This window comes from Aquarana catesbeiana, linkage group LG09, assembly GCF_042186555.1.
Source record: "Aquarana catesbeiana isolate 2022-GZ linkage group LG09, ASM4218655v1, whole genome shotgun sequence".
NCBI classification, from domain to species: domain Eukaryota; kingdom Metazoa; phylum Chordata; class Amphibia; order Anura; family Ranidae; genus Aquarana; species Aquarana catesbeiana.
Genome location: NC_133332.1, coordinates 214,056,153 through 214,073,291, shown reverse-complemented (window position 1 = coordinate 214,073,291; position 17,139 = coordinate 214,056,153). Strand labels below are relative to the sequence as shown.

Genomic DNA, 17,139 nt, shown 5'->3' with positions numbered 1-17,139 from the left:
GGTGATGCTTCCGTAATGCAGTCTTGAAGCTTTGTTGAAGCTTGACTGATGTGTGTGTGTGTGGATATCTCATACCTGCAATTTCTCCAAAACAAAGTGAAGCTAAAGCTGAATTAAAGCCTCTCAAACGCCATAGGTGCTTCAAGCGAGCTTTGTCATAAAGTTCTATGGAGGCTTTTCAGATGCTTTGAAGCACCACTAAGGGCTCATTTACACTTGCTTCAGCTTCAACAAGGCTTCGGACAGGCTTTGTTAAAGCTCTCTGAACGCTGGTCAAAGCTCCTCTCAGTAAATAAAATGGTTAACTTACAGTCCTGTTTACACCTGCTTTTGCTTTGCTTTTCTTCGGCTTTGCTTCAAAAATGATACCCCATGTAGCTTCAGCGGTGCTTCAAAGTGTCTTCAAAGCCTCTATAGAAGTCTACGGTAAAGCCTCGCTTGAAGCCCCGCTGAAGCCTCACCAAAACCCCACCGAAGCCCCACTGAAGCTCCACCGAAGCCCCATGAAGCCTCATGGAAGCCCCACCGAAGCCCCACCAAAGCCTCATCGAAGCCCCATCGAAGCCTCGTCAAAGCACCAAGCAAAAGCAGGTGTAAACAGGACTGTAAGCTAACCATTTTATTTAGTGACAGAAGCTTTGACTGGCATTCAGAGAACTTTAACAAAGCCTGTCTGAAGCCTTGTTTTGAAGCAAGTGTTAACTAGCCCTAAAGCTACACGGGGTATAATTTTTAAAGCGAAGCTGAAGCAAAGCAAAGCAAATGCAGGTGTAAACAGAACTGTAAGCTAACCATTTTTTTAGTGACGGGCTTTGACTGCCATTTAGAGAGCTTTAACAAAGCCTGTCCGAAGCCTTGTTTTGAAGCAAGTGTAAACTAGCCCTAGAGGGAAATATGATAAAGAAAGGGAGAGAAAGGCAGTAAAAGGGAGAGAGAGAAATATAATAAATTATGAAATATGATTAAATGACCTCCTACAGCCAGTAATAAAAATAATTGGCACTTATTTAAATTGAGATATTTTAGCAGGATTTTCGATCCTGTGTGTAAACAATTATCACTAAGTACAGAGGGTTGAATTAAAGCAGAGCAAGCACATCATGGCACATCATCGAATTTGTCTTTACCATTATGCCAGCAGGCCGGGATCCAAATCAGCAACAACCTCACGTCCTCTCTGATGAGTGTGTGTGAATGGAGCAGGACAATCAATCCTCAGAGTGACTCTGACCCCCAGCACGCTGATCTCGTGCTCTACGTCACCAGGTATAAGATGAGGATAATGTAATATCAAAATATTTAAATCACAAGCTGCAGTAACCCATAGCAACTGCTTATAACTCCTCAAAACCCCTGCATGCATTTCATTTGGGAATCAAGGTCCCAGAGTATGGAGGAACAATGGAGGGGCACAGAATCAAAGTTGCATGAGGTCCAGTGTGAAGTTTCCACAGTCAGTGATGACTGTGATATTCTAATTTTATGAGATACACCTGTATACATACATTATATCAGTGTTTCTCAACTCCAGTCCTCAAGGCGCCCCAACAGGTCATGTTTTCAGGCTTTCCATTATTTTGCACAGGTGATTTGATCAGTTTCACTGTCTTAGTAATTATCACAGCCGTTTCATCTGAGGGAATTCCTGAAAACATGAGCTGTTGGGGCGCCTTAAGAACTGGAGTTGAGAAACACTGCACTATATTACCAAAGGTATTGGGACGCCTGCCTTTACACGCACATGAACTTTGATGGCATCCCAGTCTTAGTCCGTAGGGTTCAATATTGAGTTGGCCCACCCCTTGCAGCTATAATGGGGCGTACACACGGTCGGACATTTCACATGCAAAAGTCCGACGGACGCCGCCGGACCAAATCCGGCAGACAATCCGACCGTGTGTGGTCTCCATCGGACTTCCGACGGACCGTTTCGGCCGGAAATCCGACGTACTTTAGATTTGAAACTTGCTTCACATCTTACGTCGTAACTCCGCCGGACTCAGTTCCCGACGGAAAGCCCGTTCGTCTGTATGCTGGTCCGACGGACCAGATACGACGGAGGAGCAGGTTACTGCATCTCACGCTCGCTGCAATAGGAAAAACAAATTTTTCCATTGCGGCGAGCGCGGGGGGCATCCCAGGCCCTTAGGTCTGGTATGGAACTTTAAGGGGAACCCCCTATGCCGAAAAACCGGCGTGGGGGCCCCCCCAAAGTCCATACCAGACCCCGATCCGAGCACGCAGCCCGGCCGGTCAGGAAAGGGGGTGGGGACGAGCGAGCGCCCCCCTCCTGAACCGTACCAGGCCGCATGCCCTCAACATGGGGGGTGCTTTGGGGGAGGGGGCGCCTTGCGGTGCCCCCCCACCACAAAGCACCTTGTCCCCATGTTGATGAGGACAAGGGCCTCTTCCCGACAACCCTGGCCGTTGGTTGTCGGGGTCTGCGGGCGGGGGGCTTATCGGAATCCGGGAGCCCCCTATAATAAGAGGGCCCCCAGATCCCGGCCCCCCCACCCTATGTGAATGAGTATGGGGTACATGGTACCCCTACCCATTCACCTAGGGAAAAAGTGTAAATAATAAAACACAACACAGGTTTTTAAAATATTTTATTAAACAGCTCCGGGGGGGGGATCTTGCTCCGTCTTCGGGGGTCCCTCCGGTTCCTCTTCTCCCGGCGTCCGGTTGGTTCTTCGTCCGGCCCCTCCGCTGTCTTCAGGTAGCTCTATTGCCAGCGGAGGTCCGGGCTTCTGGGCTTCTCTTCTCTTCCCCAGATGTTGACACGACGCTCTCTCCGGCTGGACTGGTCTCTGAGGGCCCCGTTGTGACTTATATAGGCGGAGACCCCGCCCCCATATGATGTCACAGTCCCTGGGCATGCTGGTCGACCACGCCCCCTAAAACGTCACAGTCCCAGCATGCCCAGGGACTGTGACATCATATGGGGGAGTATAGCGTGCAAGAGGCCAAAGGGGTTCTATCGGGTAGAGGTCAGGACTCTTTGCAGGCCAGTTTTTCTTCTTCTTCTGGGTGATGCTTCCATCTATAGAAGGACTGTGAAACATTGGCTAACTGGAAATACAATTTTATTCTTTACCTTAAGGGCTGTCATATGAGCCCAATTATTTGGGGATTTAGTTGTTGTTTTTACTTTGAAGGAGTTTTTACTACACTGCCACGATTTATGCACTTTGCACTTTATTTGGGAATGTTATATTATATATTATATGTGGAATGTTCATGATCGTATATTTCACACTGGATATGTTGTGATAAACAATACTGTATTTTTATGTACCTTTAGTTTCAATATAGTGCTACACATTTTCATAACAACTGAATATTGAAGCCTACGGACTAAGACTGGAATGCCATTAAAGCATTAAAGTTCATGTGCGTGTAAAGCAGGCTTTCCAATACTAGTGTGTGTGTGTGTGTGTGTGTATATATATATATATATATATATATATATATATATATATATATATATATATATATAAATTATGTGTGTGTATATTGCTGTAAAATTAGTAGGTTTTGAGACCACTAAGTACAACTAAATACCACTATAGTAGAACCTTGGATTGAGAGTAACTTGGTTTTCCAAGACAGGCAATTTTTTTTTAGAAATCTTGACTTGATAAACAAGCTCTTGATATAAGAGTAGCACCATGTCACAACCGTGTATAAAAGAGAGGTGCCTCTAAGTGTAGCAATATGGCTACATTTAATGAAGGTACAACATATAGCAACTCACATGGTTGATGATTAAAACAGGCACATCTAAGTATGCAGGCATCTGGGGTAAAGTTGTCCACAACCCTCGCACCACCATTAACGTCATCCCTTCCACGCTGCGCTTCATGAGCGCTTCAAGCCTCGCTTTCAGATCGCTCTACTGCAGGGTAGTCTTCCCGGTCAAGATTGCAGGCTGACAGCGGTGAGAGCCGGCGGTGCGGATACTCTGTAGCTTCTTCTGGATTTAGCTTCTAATCCCCTTGTGTAGGCTGCCATTTGTGGATAAACATTTTATGGTTACACAACCTATCACATTGCTATAATCTTTTTATATAGATGATAAACTGAAGGACTTATGAATAAATGGTTGTGGAACGAATCATCTGAGTTTCCATTATTTCTTATGGGGAATTTCACTTTGATATAAGAATGCTTTGGATTACAAGCATGTTTTCAGGACCAATTATGCTTGCAATCCAAGGTTTTACTGTATTTTCTCCTTTCTTTGTAAGCTCAGACAGCCAAGTTGAGACTTTAAACCCTAAGAATCATTATGACAGGCAGACAATACATGAGAAAAACACGAAACCACCTAACAGGGCTTTAATGCAGCCAATAATGTCGGATTCAGAAGTGAATAGATGATCAAAAATAGCTTTTGTGAATGGCCATAATATGAAGAATGTAACCCCTATGTCCTTAACTTCCCAAGTGGTGGGCCAGTTCCCCGGAGAGCAGGTATCAAGCCAGCATGCCTTACAAGGGATCACACATAAACTACCCCCCGAAGGAGGTCGGGGAGGGCGAAGGGCACACACTGCATAACGATGCCTTATTCCACAAGCCTTATTCCAATCGCCACCTCTATTAGGAATGTGCATCCTACAAAGGGCCGTAAAGGTAACTTTTGGGACTCTATAGTTATGTGTTGAAACCACGTGTCTCCCAATGGAGAGGTAAGGGTTCCCCACTTGCATGCTGTATACGTGTTGGGAAATACGGTTCCAAAATTCCTGCCTGGTTTTCCCCACATAATAGGCACCACATTCACATTCCATGAGGTATACCACTCCGCGCGTGTGGCAATTTACAAACTGTGTAGGTGTAAATGTGTTTCCATTAAGGAGAACAAAGATTTTATCCTTTTTAATAAACGAACAATAGGATCAATGTCCGCAAGGGAACGAACCAACTATGGAACAGTGTTTGGATCTCCTGATCTCATTTTTGTATTCGCTCTGGACAAGTTTGTCCCTTAATGACATAGCTCTTTTATATGTTATAGTTGGTTGTTTGGGGACAAAGTTTCTCAATTTGGGGTCATCTGTGAGGATGTTCCAATGTCTTTTTATGATCTTTTTAATGGCTGTGTGTTGTCGCGAATAACGCATGATAATTCGGGTGAGACTACATTCAGAGCTTTTGGGGGGTTTTGATTGAAATAGCAACTGAAGTCTCGGTTGTCCTATTGCTTGGTTGTACGCTTTTTTAAGGCAGGATCGGCTATATCCCCTTGCTAGAAGTCGGCTCTGGAGCCCTTCGGCTTCTTTTTTGAATAAAATATCTTTGGAACAGTTGCGACGAAGGCGCAAATATTGTCCATAGGGAATTGAGTTTTTAAGTGGTGTAGGGTGGAAGCTATCCGCGTAGGAGAACCGTGTTACCGGCAGTTGTCTTCCGAAACAGGCAGGGTGCTGGATAGTTTTCTTTCAGGAGTAGCAAAGATGGAGACATCTAAGAATGTGACACTGTGGCGATTATGGGTCATTGTGAATTTAAGATTACGATCGTTAACGTTAATCCGGTTAAAGAATTCAAATAATTTGGCCTCAGGTCCCTCCCAGACGACGAAGATGTCGTCAATATACCTCAGCCATTTAGATATATGGCTGGTGTATACGGCGAGGTCCTCGTCATCCAGGAGGGACTTCTACCACTCCCCCAGGTACAGGTTGGCGTATGAGGGGGTACAACATGTGCCCATGGCCACACCCTGTACCTGGAAGTAGTGGGAGTTATCGAAGGTGGTTGTGATGTAATATATATTGCAGACCATTTAGGATGAAGCCGATCAATGCCGGATCATATTGCGAGTATTGTTGCAGAGCCCTCTGCACAGCAGACAGACCCAAGGAATGGGGAATACTGCTGTACAGAGCCTCAACATCGATAGTAACTAAGATGGCGTCATCTGATATTTTTAAATCGTTAATGAGTTGTAGAAATTGTATTGTATCCCTGACAAATGATGGCAATGACAGAACAAGGGGTTGGAGGTAGGCATCTATGACACGGCTTAAATTTTCAGATATGGCTCCATCGCCAGAGACAATGGGACGGCCCGTGAGCTTAATAGAATTTTTGTGAATCTTGGGTAGACTATAGAAGGTGGCTACCTTAGGGTGAGGCTGGTCTCCCTCACTTTGCACTTGGTCACTCTAATTCTCACCTGTGCATTGCGACTACCATCACTCCTCATATCTGCGCTGCTGCTTGGTCCATACTTGTAAGCAGGTTACATGTTATCCCAGCCCCTGTACATGTTTCACCTTTTCCCTTCTTTCTAGTAACTTTTTCTTAGCCCCAATAGATCCTTCACTGTGCTTTCTTTCTTTCTTTCTTTCTTTCTTTCCTGTCCTCCATTCCCTTATCCATGCCCGTGCCCCTCTCCTCCCCACCTTCCCCTTCCTTTCTCTCCCTTTTCCCCCTCCCCCTTCTCCCCCTTTTTTTTTTTTCTTCTTCCTTTTCCCTCCCCTCCCCTTTTTTCCATTTCCCTTCTTTCCCTTTCCCCTCCCCCCCCCCCGTTATCCTGTTCCCTGCACATCTATGGACCCACCGACAACCCCTATTAGTTAAAATGTTCAAATTTATTGCAATTTGTCATTTTCTTGTCCCTTCCTTGTTCTCAATCCGAATTTAGCATTATCGTTATTTCACTGTGGGTGCAGTGTGTGCCCTTCGCCCTCCCCGACCTCCTTCGGGGGGTAGTTTATGTGTGATCCCTTGTAAGGCATGCTGGCTTGATACCTGCTCTCCCCACCACTTGGGAAGTCAAGGACATAGGAGGGGTTACATTCTTCATATTATGGCCATTCACAATCATCTGGAACTCCTTTGACTGGTAATTATGTAATTTATGAAGCTGTTTATGCATACACACAAATTTATTGTCGTTGTTGTTTTATGCTGTCTTAAAAGATGTTTTGACACATGCTTACATGCCTACAGCTGTTAACCATCTATCCTCTGAAGAAGACCCAGTCAGGGTCGAAACGCGTCAGTATTTTATTATCTTTGATTTTGTTGTCTTGGATATATTGTATTGTACACTGTTCCCGATTATGGGCATTGTCTGTTTTTTATCCAATGCTGTACTCCAGTTCATGTCTTGATTTTTAAATGTCAGAACTTACTCGTTTTATATTTTTTGTACCAATAAAGCTATTTTTGTTCATCTATTCACTTCTGAATCCGACATTATTGGCTGCATTAAAGCCCCGTTAGGGAGTTTCGTGTTTTTCTCATGCATCTTATGGGGTGTGCAGCCCTTCTGTCTGTACTTCCTTGAGTGTCCCCTTTTGTTATTGTGGCAGATAATACATACAGTATCTCACAAAAGTGAGTACACCCCTCATATTTTTGTAATTATTTTATTATATCTTTTCATGTGACAACACTGAAGAAATGACACTTTGCTACAATGTAAAGTAGTGAGTTTACAGCTTGTATAGCAGTGTCAATTTGCTGTCCCCTCAAAATAACTTAACACACAGCCATTAATGTCTAAGCCACTGGCAAGAAACTTAAGTACATCCCTAAGTGAAAGATGAAGAAGAGGTCCAATTTGGGCCCAAAGTGTCAATATTTTATGTGGCCACAATTATTTTCCAGCACTGCCTTAACCCTCTTGGGCATGGAGTTCACCAGAGCTTCACAGGTTGCCACTGGAGTCCTCTTCCATTCCTCCATGATGACATCACGGAGCTGGTGGATGTTGGAGACCTTGAACTCCTCCACCTCCTGTTTGAGGATGCCCCAAAGATGCTCAATAGGGTTTAGGTCTGGAGACATGCTTGGCCAGTCCATCACCTTTACCCTCAGCTTGTTTAGCGAGGCAGTGGTTGCCTTGGAGGTGTGTTTTGGGTCGTTATCATATTGGAATAATGCCCTGCGGCCCAGTCTCTGCTTCAGTATGTCACATTACATGTTGGCATTCATGGTTTCCTCAATGAACTGTTGCTCCCCAGTGTCGGCAGCCCCAGACCATGACACTCCCACCACCATGTTTGACTATAGGCAAGACACACTTGTCTTTGTACTCCTCACCTGGTTGCCGCCACACACGCTTGACACCATCTGAACCAAATAAGTTTATCTTGGTCTCATCAGACCACAGGACCTGGTTCCAGTAATCCATGTCCTTTGTATGTTTGTTTTCCGCAAACTGTTTGTGGGCTTTCTTGTTCATCATCTTTAGAAGAGGCTTCCTTCTGGGATGATAGCCATGAAGACCAATTTGATGCAGTGTGCGGTGTATGGTCTGAGCACTGACAGGCTGACCCCCCACCCCTTCAACCTCTGCAGCAATGCTGGAAGCACTCTTACATCTATTTCTCAAAGACAACCTCTGGATATGACACTGAGCACGTTCACTCAACTTCTTTGGTCGACCATGGTGAGGCATGTTCTGAGTGGAACCTGTCCTGTTAAATGGCTGTATGGTCTTGGCCATACAGCTCAGTTTCAGGGTCTTGGCAATCTTCTTATAGCCTAGGCCAAGGGTCTTCAAACTATGGCCCTCCAGTTGTTCAAGAACTACAATTCCCATCCTGCCTAGCCATGTCTGTGAATGTCAGAGTATTACAATGCCTCATGGGATGTGTAGTTCCGCAACAGCTGGATGGCCGTAGTTTGAGGATCCCTGGCCTAGGCTATCTTTATGTAGAGCAACAATTCTTTTTTTCAGATCCTCAGAGTTCTTTCCCATGAGGTGCCATGTTGAGCTTCCAGTGACCAGTATGAGAGATTGAGTGCGATAACACCAAATTTAACACACCTTATAACACTAACGAGTCACATGACATTGGGGCGGGGAAATGGCTAATTGGGCCCAATTTGAACATTTTTACTTAGGGGTGTACTCACTTTTGTTGCCAGCGGTTTAGACATTAATGGCTGTGTGTTGAGTTATTTTGAGGGGACAGCAAATTTACACTGTTATACAAGCTATACACTCACTATTTTACATTGTAGCAAAGTGTCATTTCTTCAGTGTTGTCACATGAAAGGGATGTACTCATTTTTGTGAGATACTGTATGTATAGAAAAAGAGGTCAAATGCAATCCCTTTTATAATTCTTTCTGGACAGGTTTCTATTCAGTACACAGGATAGATGGATTTTACTCACTATTAGGACCCATTCAATGCGTGTTTTCTGCATGAACACAGGTTCTTGCTGGCAGAATATCCTGCAGAAAACACGCATCAAAAGTACTTGCGTTTAGGTGCATACATTGTTTAGATGTGTACAATTCTTCTTTCATTAAAATACATGGCTACACATTTACACATGTATGCGTTTAATGTTTAGGCGTGTTTAGGAGCGCACGTGCATAAATTCTGCAGATCTGTGTGGCTCTGAATGCAGAGGTGTCCTACTTTTTTTTCTCTACAGCTAAATGCAGCACACATTTTTGCATGCACTTACAGCTGTGAGTATGGATGCACTGATTACTATAGTGCTGCTTTTAGATACGGACAAAACTATGTGCAGTGCGCATCTAAACGCAGCTTTTTTTCTACCCATGTGAATGAGTCGTTAATCAACCATTCTGTTGTATTTCTTTACTGAAGGTTTGACCTAGAGTTACCGGATGGGAATAAGCAAGTTCGAGGAGTGACCCAGCTGGGTGGGGCCTGTTCATCCTCCTGGAGCTGTGTTATCACTGAAGACACTGGCTTTGACCTGGGGATCACTATGGCCCATGAGATCGGGCACAGGTAACAATTCATTGTTATATTATCAAGATCAATGTCTCTTACAGGAAACCTGTAGAGAGAAAATAGAAAGCCTGATATGGCTGACATCTTTTTAAAATGCTAGTTGCCTGGCCGTCATGTTCATCTAATGCAGTGGTTCTCAACCTTTCTAGTGCCGTGACCCCTTGATAAAATTTCCCAAGTTGTGGGGACCCCTAACAGTAAAATTATTTTATTAGCGCGGGTTGTCAGCACCCAAGCAAGGCAAGTAATTTGCGGCCCTAACCTGTGGACATTTAGCGCTCCCTGAGTCTCTTCCACTCGCACAGTATTAAAACCCCTTATGGTACATTTTAGGATGTACCACTCCTTCTCTATGTTCTCCTTTCTTTCCCTTTTATCTCTCTCTATCCTAATTTCTTGTTTTTTTCCCCATCCCTCTCTCTAGCCATCTTTCTTGTTCTTTCTCTTATTATTTCTCTCCTCTTTTCTTTGTTCCTCCCCCTCTTTTTTCCTCTCCTTTCCATGTATTCTCTATTTTTATTCCTTCTCTTACTCCTTGGTGGTGGGGTGGGGGGAATGGGATCAGTGGCAGTGCTGGTGGGGGATGGGATTAGTGGCATTGCTGGTGGGGGATGGGATCAGTGGCATTGCTGGGGGGGGGGGTAGGATCAGTGGCAGTGCTGGCGGAGAGTTGAGATGAGTGTCAGTGCTGGTGGGGGGTAGGATCAGTGGCAGTGCTGGGGGGAGTTCTGATCAGCCAACTTAGGTGCTCTTGTTCAAGGTCATCTGCTGGTCTGAGAACTGTAGTGGGGACTTTTAACTTCCCTGGCAGTTTTCCCGAGTGTGGCTCGGAGTTAAATTTCAGAACCATTAGCGGTAACCCCGAGTCACACTCAGGATTGCATTATAGGATCCTGGTGCAGTGTACTTACCTTGTCCCCAGGATCCTGCAATGCCCCCCCGCTGTGTCTGTGGGCTCTGTCCTCCGCCCCGATGTCCTGTGTGCCGGGCTCTGTTCCCTGCGAGCGTCGCGACGCTCGGGGGCGGAGCCCGGCGGCAAATTAAAAAAATAGAAAATTCATAACACATACAGTACACTGTAATCTTACAAATTACATTACTGTATGAAATCATTTCACATCCCTTTTGTCCCCAGTGCTTTGTCCAATGCCCTGCATGCAGTTTTATATTATATATAGTGTTCTTTCTGCCTGGAAATTGGAGATTGTCCATAGCAACCAAAAAGTGTCCCTTTACGTGAAAAGTGGTTTTAGACCAGCTAGAAAACAGTGATAGTAAATTAGAACACTTGCAGAATTGAGCGATAGTGAATCATGGGGAAATTAATTTTATTATTATTATATTATTATTTTTTATAATTATTTATAGTTATTTATTATATTATAATTTATGATTTTATGTTTCAAACTCTATCATACCCGGGATATCTACTAGACTCTTGTTTGGACAGATGTAAGTGTGTTATTGCTAAGAATTACAGGCCTACAATATAAAACGCCAAATTTCTATGCAAAACAAGTGTACCGCTTTGAGACGCAAAAATCTGGCATAATCATACCGCCAGGGAGGTTAATGGCAACTATAATCATAGGTAGTGTTATTCACTGTGTCTCCAACTTTGTGGTGTCTCGCAGCAGTGACACCTATGCCAAAATCAGGAGATAGGGTCTCCTCCAGCCCCTCCCACTTCACATTCCTCACCAGTCAGCTGACCTCTAGTCTCTGCCCCCCACCCATGCCATGAACTGAATGGGTGGCAACGCAAAGGGTCCAGGAACAGCCCAGCTGGGCGGACACAGGCTCCAGGGACAGCCCTGCTGGGCTGCCGCGAAAAGCCTGGGAGAGTGGTGCAGGTTTCAGGAACAGCCCGGGATTCGGTGACCCCTGGCAAATCGTCAGTCGACTCCCAGGTTGAGAACCACTGATCTAATGGCTTTAGTCACTGACCTGAAACAAGAATGTGGCCAAGTTTTCTGGCTTCATTATGGCTGTCTAAAGTGTATGCTTTTGGGTCAGTAACCTCGAAAGTGTTAGTGCCAGAAACAGGCAACTAGCATTTTAACCTCTTGCCGTCCAGCGCACGCCGATGTACGTCAGCAGAATGGCACTGGCAGGCAAAACGGTTTCCAGGTACGTCCTATTACGAAGCGGTGTCGCAAGCGTGTGACCGTGACCGTGGATCCCGCGGACTCGATGTCCGCCAGGTGTCAGTGATCATGTCATGGAGAGGAAGAATGGGGAGATGCTTATGTAAACAAAGCAGTCCCCGTTCTGCCTAGTGACAGGACAGAGATCTACTGCTCTCTGTGATTGAGAGCAGTGATCACTGTCCTGTGTGTTCAAGCCCAGCCCCCTCACATTTAGAATCACTCCCTAGGACACACTTAACCACTTCACTGACCCCTAGTGGTTAACCCCTTCACTGCGGGTGTCATTTACACAGTAATCAATGCATTTTTAATCGCACTGATCGCTGTATAAATGACAATGGTCCCAAAAATGTGTCAAAAATGTCCGATGTGTCTGCCATAATGTCGCAGTCTCAATAAAGATCGCAGATGGCTGCCATTACTAATAAAAAAAAAAAAATGAAAAATAAAAATGCCATAAAACTATCCCCTATTTTGTAGACGCTATAAATTTTGCACAAACCAATCAATATACGCTTATTGCGATTTTTTTTTTTACCAAAAATATGTAGAAGAATACATATCGGCCTAAACTGAGGAAAAAAATCGTTTTTTTTAAATATTTTTGGGGGATATTTATTATAGCAAAAAGTAAAAAATACCGCCTTTTTTTCAAAATTGTCGCTCTTTTTTTGTTTATAGCGTAAAAAATAAAAACTGCAGAGGCGATCAAATAACACCAAAAGAAAGCTCTATATGTGGGAAAAAAAGGACGTCAATTTAGTTTGGGTACAGCGTTGCATGACCGTGCTATTGTCAGTTAAAGCACCGCAGTGCCGAATAGCAAAAAACGCTCTGGTCTTTGGGCAGCCAAATGGTCCGGGACTGAAGTGGTTAAAGAAGCGATCAGCAGTAGCTGTTCCATGTTTCTTCCACAAAAGGTTTACTTTAAAGATTGATATACTATACACTAAAAAACATTACACGTGGCTTACCTGAATTTGAAGTAAGACTCTTTAAAGTGAAATTACACACAAACTTGCTTTTCTTTCTGTTTTGGATAAAGAAGGGAGTGTCCCATTGAGGGATTTCCTCGTCACTTCCTCTTCCAGAGAAAAAAAACAGGAAATCAGAGAAAATCTCTCCATAGTGAGGAGAAATCCTCTTTTAAGTTGCAATTTGGTGGAACAATCAAATTTTTCTTTTTTTTTTTTTTTTTTCAAAATCGCAAAGCAATCAAAGATATAAAATGTTTGTTTCTATCAACCAACTGAAACTGTCCCGATCAAACTCTGTAGGAAAATTCAGACCATGTTTAAAGACAATGCATCGATAGTTTCAAGAAACTATTAGATAAGCACCTGAATGACCGCAACGTACAGGAATATACAATGTAATACTGACATATAATCACACACATAGGTTGGACTTGATGAACTTGTGTCTTTTTTCAACCTCACCTACTATATAACTATGTAACCCCAATGTATCCTATTTTTTTTTTTAAAACCTTGTTAATATGTATGGTTTCTAATTACATATGTACAGTCCATTGTAGGAGCCATATTTGCTCATAACATACAGTATGCAAGCTTTGTTTTTCAGCCCTTTACAATGTTTGTGCTTTACTGCTCCTTCTCACAGTGCTGTGAGTCAGCGGACACACTGAAAACAATGCTCTCCCTGTGTGGCTGATATTGTATATCACCAGTTGTTAAAGGAGAAGTATGGCCAAAGCTTTCTTGGATCACAGGAGTACACTTAGTTCTGCAAAAGCCCGCTGTCGGCTGACGTCACTCACCTGGCACCTGGCACCTGGCTCAGCCTTTTCGCTGAGAGCCTGAACCAGCCCCTCCAGGGGAGAACTGAGTGATTTGGCGTTTGATGGACCAGCTCTGACTGCAGAGCCGGCAGGGGACAGACTTCTCTTTTAACCATTTTCTGCCCGCGCTGTAGCCAAATGATGGCTTCAGCATAGGTTTACTTTGCTGGGAGGGCATCTATTGATGTCAATCCTGTGATCGCGCCTCCTGTGCACCCCCTGCAGTGCACGGGCGACTTGCTCTGTGATCACTGAGTCCTTCGGACTCAGCTAATCATAGATCGGGGTAAAGAGCCAATCACAGTGATCAGCTGTTTCCAATGACAGCTGATCATGGAAGAAAACACAAGTCAGTTATCGGCTTTTCTTTCCTCACGCTATCAGCTTGAGGAGAGCCGAAGAAAGCCGATAACTGGCTTGTGTTAAAGAGACATCAACACTGATAATCAGGGCACAGTGTCCTGATTATCAGTGCAGTCCCAACAGTGCTACCAATTAGTGACCAAGTGACCATCAGTGCCTCCTCATCAGTGTCACCTATTAGTGCTGCCCATCAGTGCTGCCTATCAGTGCCCATTAGTTCCGCCTATCAGTGCCCATCAGTGCCACCTATCAGTGCTGCCTATCAGTGCCCTTCAGTGACGGCTGTCAGTGCACATCAGTGCCACCTCATCAGTGCCCATCAGTGCCATCTATCAGGGGTCATCAGTGCAACCTTATGAGCGCACATCAGTGAAGGAAAAAAATGACCTATTTGCAAAATTTGATACCAAACTATGAAAAATGTTGTTTTTTTAAAAAACTCTATTTGTGTGAAAAAAATGATAAAAGTTTCATTTTGGTACGGTGTTGCATGACCGCACAATTGTCATTCAAAGTGCAACAGCGCTGGAAGCTGAAAATTTTCCTGGGCAGGTAGGGGGTGAAAGTGACCAGTAGGCAAATGGTTAGGCAGAATCATTGCAGTAGCTAATCTACCCTCCCTCTAGTGGCTAATCTAAAAATCACTACATTTATTAATTAAAAAAAAGAGCAGACATACAATAATAACTCAAAATATGCACTCATAGAGAGTGCGTTATGATTTCCTTCTAAATTCTGACTTATTCAAATGTTTCTTCTTTAGTTCAAAGGTAAGTATTCTCCAGTGGTTTTGTGAGTGCTACAGACTAGGCTGGAACTCTTTGTCCATTGGCAATGAACTAGAATTTGGACGGGGCCAGGAATTGGGTACCCAAAGAGAAGGAACAACACACAGAGTCCAAAACAGAGTTCAGCGGTTCTTGTATTGTAGGGTTGTAGGTGAACAGTCAACAGAACATCAGTAATCTGCCATCACTAACACTTGTTTAATGGTTATTGCAACTGCGGGACACACTTGAGATAACATTTACAAACAATATGGTAGCCACAAATACAGCAACACCGGCAAGGAAGCAGGCAGTGGCCCCTAATCTATCCCTCCTTGAGCAGGAACCTTTCCCTAGAGCAAACTCTTTGTCCCTCACCAGCGTGACGCTAGCGTGCACGCCAACCTCGGCAGTGTACTACTGTTTATTAGCACTGCCCATGCTAAAGAGGGTGGCTAAGATCACTCAGGGCTGCTGTGTCCAATTGTATCACAGCTCCCCTGATGACTCCTCCAGAGGCCAGAGAACAATGTTTCACTTAGTCTCCACTTCCCCCTGCACAGTGGCACAGTACCAGAGCCATCTACAGCACAGAGCATATACTACACCCACCTACAAGCCTGTCTAATACCAGTCTTGGGTTTGACTGTGTGATAGGACAGATGAAACCTCCTCTACGATCACAACTGGTCACAGTGGAGCCATAATATAATAACATTTCAGGGTTGGTTCTTGTAACCATCTCCATTCTATGATGTTATCACATGATTATCTCCATGTGGGATAAGGCAAGGGATGTCAGTGGTCTGAATTCAGAACTTTTATCATTTCATCAACATTGTCGCATATTTTTTTCATTGATTCACTAAAGGCTTCACTTTTTGGGGGCATAGCTGATTTTACTCCCTTTTTCCTGCAGTTTTGGAATAAATCACGATGGGACAGAAAACAGTTGCAGAGGAAGTGGTTACATCATGGCAGGCGAAGGGAATCAAAACAACATCCATCTGACATGGTCAGAATGCAGTCGTGAGCAGCTCCTTTACTTTCTCAGGTAATTGAAAGAGAAGGACATGAAGCTGAAGCATGTAGCTTATGGTTGTCACTGGGACAGGAAGGGAAGTGAAATTTCTCCATTGAGAACCAACAATAGAGACCAAGCAGTTTCTAACCCTTCCCTATTCTGGCTGGAGTTCCAATGTAACTTTGATTTACTTATTTTAAAGGTAAAATACCTGTAGGAGGGCACATTTCAGTTATTATTGCAAAGTTTACTTGACAGGTATTTCAAAACAGGGTACATGCATGTTTTTAACCCTTGTTGTTCCATATTTTTATGATATGATATTTTTATATCCTAAAATGAAGTACACCCTTCTCTTGGTCACTTGCATATCAGACAAATGCAAATATTAACTTTGCACTGTGAAATTAAACAAGGAGGAAGCCTCAGCGTGTCCTTCACAAAATGCTGATTTCCTGGCCTGGCTTGCTTACTTAACCAGAGCAAGTATGCAAATTAGAAAAAAATCTAACTAAAGTTCCTATCTGTGTACATATCCCAAACTGCCATCACTCACTGCAGCCAAATAATCACTGACTGTAGTAAATTGAGGTCTGCTTGGTATACGTTGCTGCATTTTGCATACCGTCCTTTATAAGCCTGTACATGTGAGTAAACAATGTACAGTGACATGAAAGATTTCTCTCTACTCCCTCTACAGCAGTAGCGCTGCAAGCTGCGTCAATGACTTACCAGCACTAGAGGACAATATACCGAACCTGAAGCCTGGCCTGTATTATGGAGCCAATGAGCAGTGCCAAATCGCGTTTGGAAACTCAGCACTGGCCTGTACCTTCTCCAGGAATGATTTGGTAGGAGTTTGTTCCATTTCCATACTTATCCAACACTACATACTATTTACAACCCACTAAGCCACCAGCAATCAGCTTAGACTGGTCTAAAAAGGATTAGCAATGGTAAATAAATGTATGATTGAATACTAAGAATGGGGTTTGTTTCTTAATGCCAGATCTGGGTGTTAAAGAAAATGGGGAGTTTTACTTTGTCTCCTCTTGGCCATTTTTATTCAGGAATAGGCAACAATATGTACCAGGATTTAATGGGCTACTTTGCCTAAATGTTATATTTTAGATATAATTGAGCCTGGTTAGCAGAATCATTTAATGGCTTCTGATACTTCTTTGGTGCTCCAGCAGCAAAAACCAAATGCCATATCCCATGACTCTGCTTATGTCCACCTGAAAGACTTGGGTGTTCCATCCACCTTTGTGTGTTTCAGCCCTACCTATTAT

The 17,139-nt window shown here is 43.9% G+C and overlaps 1 protein-coding gene across 2 annotated transcripts in view; it reads left to right on the top strand.

Moving 5' to 3' along the window:
• ADAMTS13 (ADAM metallopeptidase with thrombospondin type 1 motif 13) overlaps positions 1 to 17,139 on the top strand; it is a 96,616-nt gene that overhangs the window by 15,902 nt on the left and 63,575 nt on the right. The window contains exons 7-10 of one of the 2 annotated variants that reach the window (XM_073599680.1): positions 1,139 to 1,266; positions 9,593 to 9,739; positions 15,743 to 15,877; positions 16,548 to 16,698. In XM_073599680.1, the coding sequence (XP_073455781.1) occupies positions 1,139 to 1,266; positions 9,593 to 9,739; positions 15,743 to 15,877; positions 16,548 to 16,698 (561 nt within the window). The remainder of the gene's footprint in view (positions 1 to 1,138; positions 1,267 to 9,592; positions 9,740 to 15,742; positions 15,878 to 16,547; positions 16,699 to 17,139) is intronic. The other variant, XM_073599681.1, reaches the window with a different exon arrangement.